Source organism: Mesocricetus auratus, unplaced genomic scaffold (assembly GCF_017639785.1).
Source record: "Mesocricetus auratus isolate SY011 unplaced genomic scaffold, BCM_Maur_2.0 Super-Scaffold_100014, whole genome shotgun sequence".
Taxonomy (NCBI): Eukaryota; Metazoa; Chordata; class Mammalia; order Rodentia; family Cricetidae; genus Mesocricetus; species Mesocricetus auratus.
The window spans coordinates 5,737,715-5,755,152 of record NW_024429197.1 but is presented as its reverse complement, the minus strand read 5'-3'; the positions used below and the strand labels follow the sequence as shown (position 1 = coordinate 5,755,152).

At 54.3% G+C, this 17,438-nt stretch overlaps 1 protein-coding gene and 1 long non-coding RNA gene across 6 annotated transcripts in view; one reads left to right on the top strand and one right to left on the bottom strand.

Annotated features, from left to right (window-relative positions):
* Window positions 1–7,167: 7,167 nt before the first annotated feature.
* Alpl (alkaline phosphatase, biomineralization associated) overlaps window positions 7,168–17,438 on the bottom strand; it is a 54,605-nt gene continuing 44,334 nt past the window's right edge. For 4 of the 5 annotated variants that reach the window (XM_005081028.4, XM_021233523.2, XM_013121191.3 and 1 more), the window contains exons 7-12: window positions 14,886–15,029; window positions 13,167–13,236; window positions 11,951–12,085; window positions 9,104–9,295; window positions 8,660–8,779; window positions 7,168–8,075 (exon numbers count right to left, since the gene is read on the bottom strand). In XM_005081028.4, coding sequence (XP_005081085.1) covers window positions 7,810–8,075; window positions 8,660–8,779; window positions 9,104–9,295; window positions 11,951–12,085; window positions 13,167–13,236; window positions 14,886–15,029 — 927 coding nt within the window. In that variant the 3' untranslated portion in view covers window positions 7,168–7,809. 5 annotated transcript variants of the gene reach the window in all.
* On the top strand, window positions 10,056–16,577 carry LOC121143881. The gene is made up of 2 exons (XR_005881171.1): window positions 10,056–10,319; window positions 16,216–16,577. It is a non-coding gene; the product is annotated as an uncharacterized LOC121143881 (long non-coding RNA).

Below are 17,438 nucleotides of genomic sequence, written 5' to 3'. Positions count from 1 at the left end.
ACACACACACACACACACACACATTTATGCACATGTAGCCCTGTACCCCTACCTACTATTCATCCACTTAAACACCCATCGACCCACCCACTCATCTACATCTCTCCATCTTAACCATTTATCTACCACCCACCTCTCTACCCACTCATCCGTCCATTCACCTATCCACCTACCTGCCTATCCATCCATTCACCTATCCACCTACCTGCCTATCCATTTATTCATCTATCCATCCACCCATCCACCGCCCTGCTCATCACTCATTCCCTCAGACACCCACCCACACATCCACCCACCCCTTTCCTCATCTGCCTGTGCAGCCACCCCTCTCTACCCAGTCATCTCCTGCTTCTCAGCCCACCTTTTCAACGCTTGTCCACCCACCAATCCATCCTCCTACCACGTCTATCTTTCTGGCTCGCTCACCGTTCCCATGTACTCAGATGACACATCCCCTGAGCCCCCTGCCCAGGCCTCCTGCCGAAGGGTCTCGGAGCAATTTGTTCAACTCTACAGGGGACATCTGTACTGTGCCATGCCTCATTTTGCTCCTGGCTCCAAGCCTGACTGTGAACAAGTCACTGGAGGCACAGAACCTCAGTGTTCCCTTCCCCAGAATGAGACCACATTAGCAGCTCTCTCTCAGTGTCTGTGAGGATGGTGAGGCACGCAGGTGTCCAATGGACATCCGGTGGGCATTTCAGAAGCTACCGCAGCTCATTTTGATGATCAGGTCTAGGTCCCTGCGAGGTGGGCATGGGGAAGCCAACTGGTTTTGTTACCATCACTGACTCTGAGATGCCCCCTTCCTTGCAGACTGCCATTACCCCTGCCCACCATCCAAATGCTGCAGTAAATCCTTCTGAGAAAGTGGGAGTTGGAGGGACCATAAAGCAAGACCCCTTTCCCCTGCAGGGGGGCCTGGAGCCTTGGTCCTCCTACACCGAAGGCCTCTATTTCCCCAGAGTGTAGGAAGGGGGCTGGGTTGGACACCCTGTGGCCTGGCCGGGACCTCTGTGTCATCCTGTTAGTAACACTTTAGCTCTGAGCCTATAATCACATCTGTCCGGGGTAGAGCCAGCCCAGCATTTCTTTAAATTGGGCTCTAATTGCGGCTTCTAGTGGAGTCAGATGGGACCCATCCCCCAGCTGACGTGAATCAGTGAGGCTGTCCTGGCCTATCCCCCCAGACTCAGGACCACCACCCAGGAGTCACTGTGGTGGGGTTGTGGATGATGTCTCGAGGGTCCACTCTGTGCCATGCTCTGGACTGGGCATTTTCCGTCCAGGGCACTATGTCATCTATACATTACTCGGTGACACAGGGGCTACAGGAACGAGGGTTCAAAGTCACTTTCCCAAGACCCATTAGCTTGGATGTGGCAGAGTCTGGACTTGAAACCAGCTTTGTCTAATTCCAAAGATTTGTTCTTGGCTTGAGGTTTAGAAATGCTCCACCCCAGCCTCCATCAAAGGCTCCTTCCTCCCCGAGGGTCTCCCAGGGCATTCCAGGTCACCTGCATTCCCATCACACCCTCCTTCTTTCACAGCTGCCTTAGCCATCCGCCACTTCCCCCTGGTCGCTAAGACGCATCTGTCTTCTTCTCACCATGTAGCCTCCTGCAGGCAACCCACTCCAGTTCAGGGTGGTGTTCACCGCTCTGCTCCCCAGCCCAACCCCCACAGACGTGGGAGCCAGGCTTGGAGAGTGGGGTGTGGCTTGGAGCCAGAAGCAGCTCCCTCTTTGGTGGGCAGGAGAGGGGCCTGTGGTTCCATGTTTGTTCTGGAGACCCAGCCGCTTCCCTGAGGAGACAGCCAGTGGTTCCCAGGCCACAGCCCCTCAGGCGGAGCCAGACCACGGCTGGCCAGGCCCTGACGGGCTCCGCCAGGGCCTGGCGCTGGGTGGTCTGGGCAGCAGCCAGGGAGGCCTCAGTCCTGGCCTTGGGGAAGGAGCCATTACCAGAGTCAAGCTGAAGGGGACCTAGAGGGGTCCCGAGGTCTGGGGGTGGGGTGGACATGGGGCAGTGGTGGGCATCAGACAAGTGGTGCTTGGGGACACTCAGGAAAGACTTCAGGTCCTAAGTCCAGGAGACACCAGTAATGTCACAGTTGGATGATTTCCACCCAGCTCCTATGTTAGCCCACTCAGAAGCCCACCATAGAATTGACGGTTTCTATGACTCCAGCCCACCTCCTCAGGACCTGGGCTTTTTCCATCCATGTCACAGGCAGGGGACAGCTCAGAAAATTCTCCTCCACGGGCAGTGGCCCAGACTGCGGGGATCTGTCTGAGTTCATTCTCAGGGGGCTTTCCTTGCCTTGAGTCTGGTAACAAGTGCACCCCATTCTTTAGGGGGCTTTCCTTGCCTTGAGTCTGGTAACAATCGCACCCCATTCTTTAGGGGGCTTTCCTTGCCTTATTTGAGTCTGGTAACAAGTGCACCCCATCCTTCAGCCTTATTTCTCCTCGCCCTCTGAGAGGCGGATGGCCCTGTGGTTGAAGGAACGCTCTGGCAATCAGCTCTCTGTAACCTTGGGTAAATCACTTCCACTATGTGCCCAGAACTCTGCCTGCCACTGTGACCCTGTCTGTGGGCAACTGGGGCTCTCCCTGTGCCCCAGGCTCCCCTGACTACTCTCACTCAGTCTCTCCACCCCAAAGTCCAGAGTGTGCCACCCTCTAACTGTGATCCAAACCCAAATCTACTTATCCTACTTATTCTCCCCAAATCTGGTCCTCCATAAATGGCACCTTCATCCAACCAGGCCTGGGTCAGAAACTCAGAATGGGGAGCCCCTCATTCTGCTGTTCCCTCCTCTTTCTACATGCCATCTGCCAGACAGTCCTGCTGGCTTCAGCTCCCAAACGTGTCTGTCTGTGATCCAGCCACCATTCTCTACCACTCCAAGCCGCCACCACCTCCAATCCTAAGGACACAAGGGCCCACAGGCTACATAGCAGCCTCTACTGCTGTTCAGGCTTGTTTGACAGCAGCGAATGCTACTTTTACAAAGCAAAGGTGCAGGTCACGGCCCTCCACTCTTTGGGAGTGGTGGCTTCTCCTCTGCTACAGAGCACACGGGTTAATATGCAACCATGGTCTAGGGCCTGCTCTCACCCTCCATGCCCTTCCTCTGGCTCCGTACATCATCCTTTCTTTACCCCGCGGACACATCAGTTTCTTCTTACCTGGCTTTGCCCCTGCTTCCAGGGACCTGCTCTTCAGCTTTCTGCAGGGCCTCTATCTTCCTAGCTGGGTCCCTGTCATGCCAGTTTCCCACACAGGTCTTCCCTGACTGCCAGCTACATGGCAGCACTCAGAATTTGTTTCTTATCTGTATAGAGGTACCTGCCCTGGAGTTCCACCTGCCTTATGACACGAGTCCACTACCTGAAACCCTGAAAGTCTTTTGAACTCCAGATATGTGACACATACACCTATAGTCAAGTACACACACATGCATCATGCACACATGCAATAATAATAAATCAGATAAAATAATTTAAGCCTGTGCTCTGAGCTGCCAGGCTGGGATCCCTGGCTCTAACCCTCACGGGTGCTAAGCTTTCCTGGAGCTTACCACCTTTCTTGCCGATACTGTTGATTCATCTGTAAAATGGGATAATAGCCCCTGCCCTCCAAGCGTGGTTGGTTAAAAAAAAAAACCAAATGAGCCGATGCACATCAAGGAGCACTTAGGGACAGTGCCTGAGACCCAGGGGACATTACCGAAACTGCTGATTGGGGTCGAGACTGCTTGTGAGAACATTTATGCACCTACTGTGTGGGAAGCCTACTGTGTAAGGGAGCCTGTGTCTGTGTTCCTACAGCAGGATGGAGGTGGTCCAGCCATTAGCCCTAGGCTGTTCTGTCCTTTCTCTGCTGTCAGCTTTTGTGCTTACTCCACCTGAGGGTTACCGGGACACCCCGGGGACCCTGGAAAGGGCCTGGTGCTGTGGCGGAGGCAGAGGAAACCAGTGTAGGGACTGGGAGCCCGAACCCTCCCCTAAGAGCTTAATCACCGCATCCCAGGGAGCGTCCCAGTGGGAGGTCTTTAGTTCAGCCCAGGGGGTAATTACAAACTTCACTGTCTGGGTCTCTCCCCCAATTCTCCCCAAGGAACCCACAGTCCTGTGGCTTATGGATAGATTAACACCTTAGAAGTATGGGAGGGGTTGGAACCTTCTGACTACCAGAGATGGGGCCTGGGGCAGGCTGTCATGCCCTTTGAACCTCAGCTTTCCCATCTGTAAGTGAGGGTCATACCATCTCCCAGACAGGATGAGAGGGGGTCAGGTGTGCAAAGCGTGTCCATGTCTCGGGGCGCTAAGTATGGTGTGTGGCACACAGTAGGTGTCTTGCTGCCTTCAAATTTGATCTCAGGGCATTTGGAGTGCTGACACCACTCAGGCACAGGCCTAAATTCCTCCTCAATAAGCAGAAGCCAGATTGCTGAGGGCCGCGTCTGGGCTTTTTTTCCACCTTTTCCCCACAGCCCCAGACTTCCCTGCTCCATCTGGTGTAGCAGCCTTAGTGTGGCTGCTCAGTCTCTGGCATCATAAAAATTCCCTCCAAACTGGCTGCTGAGAGGATGTCTCAATAATGGTGCTCATTCTCCAGGTCCAGGACCTCCTGTGACTCTCCAAGGTCTTCATCGGCAAACAGCAGGCTTGAACCTGAAGCCCTGCTGCCTAGTTGTCCCATAAAGCCACTTCTGTGTTGGTAAAGGGCAGCCACCCAACCAAAACTACATTCCCCAGCATCCTTTGCACTTGGGTGGACTTATGACCAGTTCCTACCAATGAACTCCGAGTGGAAGCTAGGAATGCTCAGGATGCAAAGCAGGGGTGCTGGCTCTGCTATGGAGGCACTGATCAGATAGAAAGGACCCCCAACAAGTAGAGGCAGTGCTGCTGCTGGGAAGAACCTGAGTCTATGTCTCCTAGCAAGGGAACCCAACTGTCCACATGGAAATAGACTCACACTGTGTTATGAAGAGGACCTACCTGCCCATCTTGCCCGAGACACCTGAGGACAAGGGGACTCATGAGCCACTGGATGCCAATTGTGATGGCTGTGGTTGCTGGGGACAGAGCTGGGCCCACTGCCTAGACCCCTGGCTCAGATTAGGATGCATAACCCACACAATTAGCAGCCTGGGTGACAGTGGTCCTATAATGTGTATGAGCCAGGACCCAGCCCTCTGCACAACCTTGACAACATCCCACATGCTCCCAGCAGGGACTTTGGTGACCACGGCATGCTAGACAGGGGTGTCAGAAGGCTGCAAGACCTTGTCCCAGTCCACAGCCTCTGTGGTTCTGATTCGGCGATGCTTTCCCCTTTAGCACATCCCAAGATTCAGCAGAGTGTCTGCCCTCTGGAATCCCGGATTCCTATCCCTGGTCTATAAGGGGTTTCAGCCCTTCAAGAAGCAGGCTGGAAGCTCAATGTGATCTTTCTCTGGTCCAGCCCTTAGCCAGTGAGGGAGGGGAGCTAGAGAATAAACACCCCATCTCCTCCACACCCTGGGTGTGACTCTGAAGCGTACCTCTTGCACCCTGCTGCCAAGGCACGCAGCCCCTTGTTCTCTTTCTGTTTCCACTTCTTCAATTTAATAACTCATGCCCTATTCAGCCTGAGACACGAAGCTGAGGCTCACACGTTCCTTGTGTCCAGTTCCTGTGGCGATCGTGATTTTAGCTGTTAACATTGATGGACTGCAGGCAGTCCTGGGGAATGTTTAAAATGGACTGCTTCCATGCAAATATAAAGAACTGCTTAAAGGATCGCCCAGAGACTGGACAAAGACTACGAAGGTATCGTGCTAACACCTCAATTCACCGTGATACACAGTTCAAGACGAGACAGGAATCTCTGTCCTGATGAGACTGTATGCAATTCAGTTTTTCAGCCCAGCATCAGCCTGGCTGTGCTTCCCTTTTTGCTTTGTCTGCTAGGGAGCTCGGAGCAAAATTTGCTCACTGTCCTTTCAGACCTGAAGGATGTCCACTCCAGATATTCCATCCCGGTTCCTGTCTAACTGGTGTGGATTGTGAGTCATTGGCATTGGCTGGGACTGGGTGGGCAGGAATTTGGAAATGAATTATAAACAAATAAAAGATGTCATTAAGTGAAGGAACGCTGGCATCGAGCAAATCTGGATTCAAATCCCTGTCTACAACGTGGGAGACCTTGACAATCATGTGCCCTCCACGCTGTGGGTGTCCTCACTCATAAGCGTGGGTGATGGGAAGAGTTTCCCAAAGAGGAATCTGAATGACTCTGCAGAGCGTCAGGATGGAGTTATTGGCTATGGGCAGGGGCCGGCGTTCATTCTCATGAGCAAAGCGGCTTGAGGCAAGAGGAACGAACTTGGGGGACTCTGTGTACCCCAGCATCTGGAGCATTCCCAGGAGAAGTGGCCATGGGGAGACAGTTGCTAGGACACTAGAAGCTCTGCAAGGGAGGGCCATGTCCACCGCACTCACCACGATGCCCTAGGGTTGCAGAGTGAGCGTGTGCCGCCGCACGTGTGGGGGTACGGGAGGAGAACTGTGGAGCCAGCTCTCTCTTACCTTCCACGGGTTCTGGGGATCAAACGCGAGTTGTTATGCTCGTGTGGCAAGTGGCTTAACGGGCTAAGCCTTCTCACTGGCCACCGCCATGAGATTATTGAGCCCTATAAACAGTGCCTGGCATGCACTCAGGATTTGCCGAAAGCAATGAGCTACATTACACCAGGCTATGCGGTGTATTTTGTGGGTGTCGTGCTGTGAAGGCAGCCCAGGCCACCAAAGCCTTCACTGCTGCGGGTGTAGATTCTCTCTCTCTTTCTCCCTCCCTCCCTCCCTCCCTCCCTCCCTCCCTCCCTCCCTCCCTCCCTCTCTCTCTCTCTCTCTCTCTCTCTCCCTCTTTCAGCTCTCACAGTGAGCCACAAGTGGGGTGTCTCCCATTGCCGTACACTGGCGCACTGGGACACAAAGCCATAGATCTACACTGTCACAGCCGGTGCGTGTTGAAGCCCCACTTGGCTGACAGGAGTCCTGATATCCCCGTTCCCCACGTCCTCACCCTGGACCCCAAGTCCAGTTCTTTCCTGAGCAATGAGCCTATTTTGGTTTCTTTCCCACTGACCACAAAGACTCAGCTCCGGCCTCAGAAATATTTGGGACGTTTTTATTTAAATGTCTTGTGTTCCTTTTTAACCAACACCAAAAAGAGAAATTAATTTTTTTTCTTTTTTTGCTGTTCCAAACAGGAGAACCGCTTCAGTGAAGGGCTGGCGTGTGTCTCTGGAGCTGGGTGGGGGAGTGTGCGTCCTGTCCAGCGGCCACCCTGGGGAGACAGCCAACCCCGGAGGTGGCTTCCGGGGAGTCTCATCCTGTGCAGACCTGGTCTCCCCTCCAGGGAGGGCTGGACTTGGAGACTGGCCATGACTAGGGGCCCCAGTGTTCCAGAGGGAAGGGATGAGGGGAGGGAAGGTCAGATCTGGAATGTTCCATGGAGGTTGCAGGGTCTGGAGAATATATTTGGTAGAAAAATAAGGTGCTTTGGGAATTTGTGCAGTCTATGTCCTGCCTGCCCGAGAGAGACCTGCCCTGCTGGCCTAAAGGTAGTGAGTAGGGAGTAAAGGCAGAGCCTGGAATCTTCCAGCCCATGGAGGATTCTAGACGGAAGACGGGCAGCAAACTTCTGTTCCCACTTGAGGCTGCCTGGGCCTCTCCCTTGGGTGTGGACTACCGGGTGGTGGGCCACATACAGAGTGGAGCTGGCCGTCCACTGTGGGCTTGTGGGCCCTGGGCCCTCAGAACAGAGTGCTTAGGGGCAGCAGCGCCAGCGGGAGCAGCAGGGGCCCTAGGATGGGGCTGCTCTTGGAGCTGGCTGAGGCACAGTGGTCGAGGTTGGCCCCAATGCAGGAGGCATACGCCATCACGTGAGGGATGTAGTTCTGCTCATGGACGCCGTGCAGCAGGTGTGCCATGGGGCCCTTGGCAAAGACTGCCACATCTTCCCCTCCATGGGTCTCGTGGCGCAGGGGGACAGCAGACTGAGCCTGGTAGTTGTTGTGAGCTGTAGGCCAGAGATGTCTTTTGAGAGACTGCCTGGGCCTCAGTGCTGTGAGGGAAACCCTCCCTTTTCCTTCACCCCCAGACTGGCTTGAAGGCCCTTTTCACAGAAAGAGGAAGCCAGAGCTCACTCAGCACCCAGTGGGGTGGGGTGGGGATTGTGACTGGGGAGTGGGGGAATGGGTTGTTGGTGGTGGTGGCAGCAGCAGGGGGAGAGGGTGGAGGTGGTTATTTCACCAGAGGCTACTGGGTTTGAACCCAAGCCTGCCTGACCCAGAAGACCACACTCTCAGGCCCCTACAGCGTATTCACCCAGTAAAACACATGTGGTACTCAATACAGGCCAGACACCAAACTAGGCTCACCAGACCCATTTCACCTTCCAGGGTGAAGTCCCCAGAAGGCAGAAGCCTTTCATGGGAGAAATTAAAGCTGAGAAAGCTGAAATCATGTGTCCACGTTGCTAAAGTACAGGAGAGAACCCAAACCGAGGTTGTGACTGAAATCTGGACTTCTCCAGGACCACATCAGCCCTCGGTGGACCGATACCCTTCCCCTCCCAGCCCTGGCCGGCCTTGGTGGTCTCACCATAATCCACCATGGAGACGTTCTCTCGCTCACCATCCACCACCTTGTAGCCGGGCCCGTTGCCATATAGGATGGCTGTGAAGGGCTTCTTGTCTGTGTCACTCACCATGGGAGCCAGACCTGCGCAGGAAACGGGGTCCAAGGTCACAGCAGGGAGCTGGAAGTCTGGCCACCAGCCCCCGAACCAAGCTTCCCGGGGTCTGTGGCTTGGTATTCCTTGTGATCCTTCAGGAGCCCAGACTATGTCCATGAAGCCACCTTCCATGCACCCACCCTTTCTCTCTCCCACTCTCCGGGGCCACAGTCTACTCAGCCACCATCGCCCAGCTGTGCAGCTCTCCTGTGCCCTCTTATCCGTCACCAGCATCTCAATTTCCTTCCTCAGTTCGCACGGGATCCCGGCTGCCTCCCCGACTTTCCCACCCCAACGACCGGCCCGCTCACCAAAGATGGAGTTGCCACGGGGGGTGTATCCACCAAAAGTGAAAACATGGGAATGGTCTGCGGTAACCACGGTCAAGGTGTCTCTCTGGGAAGTCATGGCACCTGCCCTTCCGATGGCCTGGTCCATCTCCACTGCCTCATGCAACGCCTGCTTGGCCTTGCCCTCGTGGTGTCCATGGTCAATCCTGCCTCCTAGGGACATCAAGACACAGGCCTCCCATGAGGTGACAGGGGAGGGAGCCAGGCTTCCACAGGCCCCAGGACACTGTCATCAGATGAACATCTCCTTGATGGGAAATGACAACGGCCTCCATCAAGCCCACCTCAGGCATCTCGTAGCATCAAGTGACTTTCAGAGGGCAGGCAAGGAGAATGTGGCACACAGGCCACCAGGTCAGAGCTTGGACTTTTCCTTCTCTCCTCTGCTTCCAGCTCAGCCGTCGAAGGGGGTAGCCAAAGGCTTCAGGGGAGCAGAAGGAAGGGAAGGGACAGGGAGTATGCCTAAGTCCCTACTGTGTGCATCTCATTTGATGTCACAGCAACCTGAGCAGGGATGGTGACTCAGTCCTGTGTACAGATAGAGCAGCTGAGGAAACATGGCAGGGGTGGCATTACCACAGGGGCACTGGATAGGAGATCAGGGCTGATTCATTCCAAAGCCCATAGTTTTGCTTCCTCCATAAACACATCCCTAGAAGCAGAAAGCATGGGAACTTCTGGATCTTCACGGTGGCACAAGCCCCCAGGTGCCTGGGCAGTGTCATGGTGGCCTTCCAGAAAGACCAATGGAAGGTTGAATTCCATAGCGCTAACTCTTGGAGTATATATGCATGTCTTAGCAACGGCTTTTCTTTATATGCCTGCAGGATGCCACCTAGTGGTCACTTCTAGTTCTGAGGGTCCTGAGCTGGGACTCCAGGCGGAGCTCCCTCCCCGCTAACTTCACCCTCACTGCTGGCCTGGCTCGTTGGCAGGGCAGGCAGACTTTGTTGTGGTTCTGGGAGCAGCTGGCCTGGCAGGCTGACCTGGCCTTGCTCACAAAGAGGCCCACTCCTGGGGGACCCGTGTTCACCACCACTGGTTCCTGGCGCTTCCTCAGATCGGAGGCCTGCTTAGGGCCAGACCGCTGCACTGGTAGGAACCCCAGGCTTGGCAAAAAAGTAGCCTAGCTGGGCCGGTGGCCACTGGCCTCTGGAAAGTGGAGGGGCCTGAGCAGGTATGTGTACATTGGGGACATGTGTGCAGACATGCCCTGTGTCTGCATGGGATGAGTACATGTGTATCTCAGCAGGGCCATGCAGGGCTGTTGAAATTCTGGAAGATTCTGGAAACTTTGTTACTTCGCATTGTTGCTTTGGCTACTATGTAATTACTATGATAGCAATGGAAACATTGAGGCCTAACTATCATTGTCTACTCCCCCAGGGCTTATGTACTTGTTAGTTATGGGTGTGTGCATGGGGCCATATGGGTATGTGTGTGTAGAGACTGATTGATGGATGCTACGTGTCTTTTCTCAGTCACTTTCCCATCTATTTATTTATTTATTATTTTTAAAGTATTCATTTATTTATTGAGACAGGGTTTCACTGTGTATCCCTGGTTGTCCTAGAACTCACTCTGTAGACCAGGTTGGCCTCAAATTCAGGAAACCACTTGCCTCTGCCTTCCAAGTGCTAGGATTAAAGGTGTGTGCCACCACACCCAGCTTTTATTTTTAACTTTAATTACACACACACACACACACACACACACACACACACAGAGTTTGTGCACGCTCGTGCAGTGTCCATGAAGACCAGAAGACGGCATCAGACCCTCAAGAACTGGAGTTGCAGCCAGTTAGCAGTGAGCTGCTGGGTGTGGGTGATGGGAACCAAACTTGCTGGGAGAGTAGCAAGAACTCTGAGCTGCTGAACCATCTCTCCGGCCTTAATCCTCTCTCCTCTCTCTCCTCTCTCTCTCTCTCTCTCTCTCTCTCTCTCTCTCTCTCTCTGTGTGTGCGCATGTGTGTGTGTGCATGTGTGTATATATGATCCTTAGAGCTAGATATACAAGTGGTCGTGAGCCGCCTGATGTGGGTGCCTGGAACTGAACTTGGGTCTTCTGCAAGAACAGTACTCGCTCTTAACTGCTGAGCTGTGTCTCCAGCCCCTCCACCTCCATTTTTTGAGACAGGGTCTCTCAGCGAACCTGAAGGTTATGCATTCAGCTAGACTGGCTGGCCATCGAGCCTCGCAGACCCCCCCGTCTCCACCCATCTGTGCCACATTTCAGGCTCTCATCGCCACGCCTTACTTTTCCACAGGCTGGGATCTGAACTTGGGTCCTCATGCTTGCGTGGCAGGCACTTCACCGACTCATCTAACCCAACGCTTACTTAGTCTTTGCTTTTACACACTTTTAAGCACAGTGGAACTGAGTCACTGCTCTAGGACAGGGGACAAGTTTTGGCCTGGTTTTACAAACATGCTTAGTGAAGGTTGGTCCCACGGTTGGGGTAGCATGAGGACAAGCACCCAAGCACCATCTCCCCGGCCTCTGACAGCCACAGAACATGTGGAACTGTCTGTGCATGGTGACACTTAGAGGCTGGATGACCCTCCACAGCCAGGTCTTAGAGAAGGACAGCTCAAAGGGAGACGGCTGCCTCCTCTGCCAGGAAGCCCTCTCAGATTGTTTCCCCAGACCTCTAAACTCCCAGCCTTCACTGGGAACCTCCACCACATCCCCTCTTAAGAGGGAGTTCTCTCTTGATCCCCAAATTGGCAGTTCTTTGAAAGCTGTACCATTCCACCGCCTAACCCCAGTCATGTTTCTGGAAGGTTCGTCTCCATCAGGCCCTACCTTCCACCAGCAGGAAGAAGCCTTTGGGATTCTTTGTCAGGATCCTGAGGGCCACCTCCACCATCTCCGAGAGTGAAGGGTCAGTCAGGTTGTTTCTATTCAACTCATACTGCATGTCCCCGGGTTCAAAGAGACCTGTGGACACAGGCAAGAATGTGGGTGCCAAGAGTCCTGAGCCTGCAGGGAGGACCCCAAGGGACCTGGGGCATCACAGAGGATACAAAACAACACAGAATCCCTATGCTCAACTTGGGGAAAATGTAGGAGGGAGGGGTCTTACCTGGGAGGCTCTGTAGATCTAGAATGGGACTCAGAGTTTTCATTATTCTCACAGCCCACCTCATCAGGGGCACAGGGTCTACAGCTCACCTCATCAGGGGCACAGGGTCTACAGCTCACCTCATCAGGGGCACAGGGTCTACAGCTCACCTCACCAGGGCCACGGGGTTTACAGTTCACCTCACCAGGGCCACGGGGTCTACAGCTCACCTCACCAGGGGCAGGAGGAGTGATCAATGGTCCACCTCCAAGAGGAGGGGACAGAGGCTCGGAGGGGCCCAACTATTTGCTGTTTTCAGCAGGTGAAAGTGCAGATCTGCAACTCAAACCCAAGAGGACACAACACGGCATCTCTGAGGCAGTGGACTCTGGACGGGGTCCAGTGGGGACAACATAAGCATGTGCATATTTAGGTCTGAGGGCCCATCGGGGTGAATCGGCAGAACTTAGCGGTCATTGTCTCCTCTGCTCACTGTTCCTGGTTTACTTCCATATGAGAGCTGTCCCTCACCCTGTCACCATGTGACAGCCGACCCACAGCCCCAGGGAGCCAGCACACCCTCTGCCATACCACCTCGAGCATCTTGGAAACAGGAGCTGACCTCCAAGATGTAGGAGCCACCAGCCTCCTACAGCTCAGGTCCTGTGGCCCTCCTGGTGACAAGCTGGCCTCTGTGCCATCCAGCCTCTGGGGGGCCCACTCCCCGTGCTGGTCCCCACTCTGCAGGGAACAGGGGTCACCCTGAGGGCTGGCAGAGGCTTCCTGGCTGGCTCTGCCCTGGCTGTGCCCTCCCCTCTCTGATTTTGGGTTTTTATGCCAACTGGGACTCATCTCCCCAAACAGCTTAACTTCACACACAAAAACCTCCTTCGTTCCTTCTGCATTTTGGGAAGGCCCTGCAACAGGGGAGAGGGGCTCCCCACTTTCTCTACTTACCTAAGAGGTAGTCTACCTTGATGGGGTCGAGGGCCAGCAGCTCAGTGCGGTTCCAGACATAGTGGGAGTGCTGGGGGTAGGAAGGACTGTGTCAGCGCAGGTGGAGAAATCCGGGGACAGCCCCAGCTGGCCTCAGAGATTTAACACCCTACCACCTCTGTACTCAAGAAATGACAGATATTTAGGGATTATTATGCACAATCCAGACAGACGAGGATCCTGGGAGCTGGATCAAAGAGGGCTTTCTGGTGGAGGTGACACCTTTTGGGGGATCCTGAAGCAAACTGGAAACTGATCCACATGGGATCAGTGAACCATTTTTCCCAGGAGGGTCCTACAGGGCAAAGATGAGACGTGTGGTCACAGAGTCCTTGAATGCCTTCAGAAGGGAATGCGTGGTGTTGTCAGCAATGAGGTCTACTGGCGATGCCTTGGGAATCCCATCCCTGACCCAGAACACAGGAACAAAGGGTGAGACTGCCTGGATTACCCAGGGCCCCAGTGTGTGATTCCAGCACCGTGAGGAATTTGTTGTGTCTTCAAGACAGTCCCCTTGCCTTCTCTGGGCAGTGGCTTTGCGAGGTTGTTGTTTTGGCTTGGTTTTCCAATACTTTAGGTTGCTCTCCGGGAGCAGGGGAAGGGACACAAGAGTCAGATTTAGGTCCCCAGTGCCTTGTTGTATCAGGCAACCCTCACAGCAGTCTCTCAAGACTATCCCCCATTTTACAGATGAGGATACTGAGGCACACATACATCAGGATTATTAAGAACCACTTCCAGACACTTCTTTCAATGCCCAGAACCTGGGATCCAACAGGGACCCTATTGTGCAGGGCTAATGGCCATAGTACGGACCCCTCCCCATGCCAGGAGTCTATACAGAGTCCTGGGGCAAGAAGGATGGCTTGCCAGTTCCGATTATGGAAACTGAGGCAATGAAAATGGTGTTTCTTTGGTTTGCCTGTCCAAGCCAGCCTACTTTCCCCAGGCTGGGGAAAGAGAACAGAGTCGTTCACTCCCACGCATGGGACTGTCCCCAGCCCTGCCCCAACCATTCTCTTAGCTCAGCTTCATCCCACGAAGCCTCCCCAGGGACTGCCCTGGAACCCTGAGAAACCCAACCCGAGTGACATCAAAGCGGCTGCCAGGCTGCTCCCCACTGTCTTCAGGCCTGACCACAGTCATTTCCAGACCCAACTACCCGGCTGGCCCACAGCGGCAGATTTAAAGGGCCAGAGGCCTCGCGGAGGAACTACAGCCTGGGCTGACCTTGCTCCAGCCTCCCTCCCAGTACACCCATGCCCTGACCTGAGGGATGTACTCTGGGGGCTTTACACCTCTGTCTTTGACCAGCAACTTCTACTCAGCTGTGTTCTCCTGTCATCTGCCTCCCCAGGACCTCTCAACTTGCTCAGGGCTTCTGTGTGTATCCCCTCTGCGTGCCTCCAGATCCCAACTCCCGCCATCCAGGCACATGCCACGCCCTGTGAATTGTGCCTCCATAGGTGCCCAACCTGCCTGGGGTCCAGCCAGGTGACTGGCCCTGCCACCACCCCCCTTGGTGCCTCCCCTGCAGGGAGCATGGGTGTCACAGGGCTGTAAGGGGTAGAACGAGCAAGGGACAAACAGGACCCTTACTGGAAAAGAACATTTGGGACATAGTTGGGGGTCCCGAGGCCCAAGGCCCCACAGCTGACCCCACCTGCAGCCATCGCCTACCTTGTGTCTGGGCTTGAAGCTCTTCCACACGCTGATGAGATCCAGGCCGTCTAGCCTTGTGCCCCTGGCCTTCTCATCCAGTTCGTATTCCACATCGGTTTTGTTCTTCGGGTACATGTACTTCCGGCCGCCCCCCATGATCACCTGAGGAACACACGATCTATCACACCCAGGGTTCTAAATTGTCCAGAAGCCCCAGGGGTCCCAGCCTGCCAAGCCATCGGCAGAGTCTGGGTGGAGGTGTGGACGCTTGCCTAGCAGGCCAGTCCTGGGCCAGTGTTCTCTCAGCCTCTACTTGTTCAGATTGGAGAGATGAAATCACTAATCTAGCTGCACTGTGGCTTGGGGCTTCCAGGTGAAATAGTAGTGTTCCTGGATGCTTACCCCGCCAGGCTAATACCCCTTGTGGAGTGAAGCCCATTTAATGTGTGCCAGGCCCTAAGCCGCTAAGGTAGAGTAAGTCACTCAACCTCCTATCCAGGCTGCAAGGGGAGCAGTCAGCATTTTCTCGGTATAGACACGAGCATAGAGGTGTGATTTCTTACTCCTCGGCCACACATCGGTGCACGGCACAGAGAGGATTCAAACCCACAACCCAGTGTTTCTCTACTAAAAGCCCCACCCCCCAGCTCTGCTGTATGCACAGAGCCAAGGCAGGGGCCTCCAGGAGTCCCCCACAGTGAGTGGCTTCGGCCAGGGAGGTCTTGGGGCAGCCCAGCTGGGAACCAGCCCACAGCCTGGGCAAACATGGGCCGGCCTCACGTCTGTGTAGTCACCGCCAGGCTAATTTTATCCACTGTGGCTGGCAAGCGTGGGCAGACGGACGCGGGGTTGTTTGTTTTCCTAGGGAATCCATGTTTGAAGTCCTAACTATTTTTAAAGCAGAGGCCAAGAACACAATAGCCACAGCCCGTGGTGACCACCATGCCATGTCCTCCTGTCACCGTGGGCATCAGCCCAAGTTGCTGCCCCAGCTGACACCTGAGATCCACTGTCCCCACATGGGACAAAGTCTCTCTCTCTCCCTTCAATTCTATTCCCCAGGGGTAAGAAGAGAGCTGGGTGTCTGAGCTGGCAGTGGGTGTGGGGAAGGTACTCCTGGGAGAGCCTTGGGCACCCAGGAAGGAAAAGGACCCCACCTTACTGCTTGTTAATGTTTTTTTTTTTTGTTTTTACGAGACAGGGTTTCTCTGTATTGTTTTGGAGGCTATCCGTCCAGCCCGGCCTCGAACTCACAGAGATCCGCCTGCCTCTGCCTCCCGAGTGCTGGGAATAAAGGCGTGCGCCACCACTGCCCGGCTTGTTAATGTTTTTTTTTTAAACCTTGCAGGGCCTTGGTTTCCTAGTCTATAAAATGGGAATGGCCGCCCAGAAAAGAAAGGCGGTCATCCATTGTCCCCGGGGATTCCCACAGTGGAAGATGCACCCACAGAAGAGAACAATGAAGATGGACAGATACGTTTCCAAGGAGACCAGGTCTAAGCCTCACTGTGCTGCAAGGAGCTGGGATGGTGCCGCCTGGGAAAGGGAGAAAAGGACTCCAGGTCACTGGCGCCTTCTGTTCCCACAGAACCTGACCCCTTGGCATTTTCAGAGTGGAACTGAAGCCCCCAATCTTCCTGCCGGGAGTGCGTGGGTCCCAGCCCAGTGGAGACTTCACACGGGTTCATTAAACTCCCAAATAACAGGCTCGCTGTTCGCCTTTGGGGTTTGGGTTTGTGTCTTTCTCTCTTTAAAGCTCAAGATATTTATTTTCAGAGTAGACACCAGGATTTTCGTTTCATGGATGGTCTGGAGGACTTTTGGGGTGGTGGTATCAGAGACGAAAATGGGGCTAGAAGAGGAGAGTGAGGGCAGGAGACTTTCTCACTCCTTGGCTCATACCCTCATGGCTCTAGGAGACCCAGCTCCCCTCACTGCCTCCAAAGCATCGTTTCCCAAAGTGCCTCTCCCTGCCTCAGCGATTCCTGATTCCTGCCCAAGCCGGCTAAAGAACTACTGTAATTACTCCTGGGATCAGTGTTCTCACATATGACCTCATCCTGGCCTCCCTCAGCTCAGGCCAGCCTGGGAGCCAGCAGGTGGGAAACAGAAAGGGGAGGGAGGGGAGGGGCTGCTTGGCAGGTGGAGATAAATCCAGATGGGCAGCTGTGTACCAGGTGGCTCCTTCCTAAGAGGAACCAACAGGACCACTGATCTGAAGGCAGCGCTACTTGGAAAAGAGAGCCAGGGGCTTGAGAGATCAAGAAGGTAGGGAGAGATGGCAAGTGGATCCCAGAACTTTCTCTGAGCGTCACTGCTCCCAGATTTCAGACTCAACAGGTCTAAGTCATGGTCAACTGTCATGGTAAAAAAAAAAAAATAAAAAGAACAACCCAGAAATTCTCCCCAAGAGCTGAGGCCTGCATGTAAGGACGTGCTTGGGTGTTAAAGTGTGTGCGTCCAGGACAGGTGGCTTACATGTGAGGGTTGCCACTTGAGCACTCACGGGACAGGCTCTGCGGCCAGCTAACTAGGATCTTCTTACTTGGTTCTTTCAGTGAGCTGCTGGAG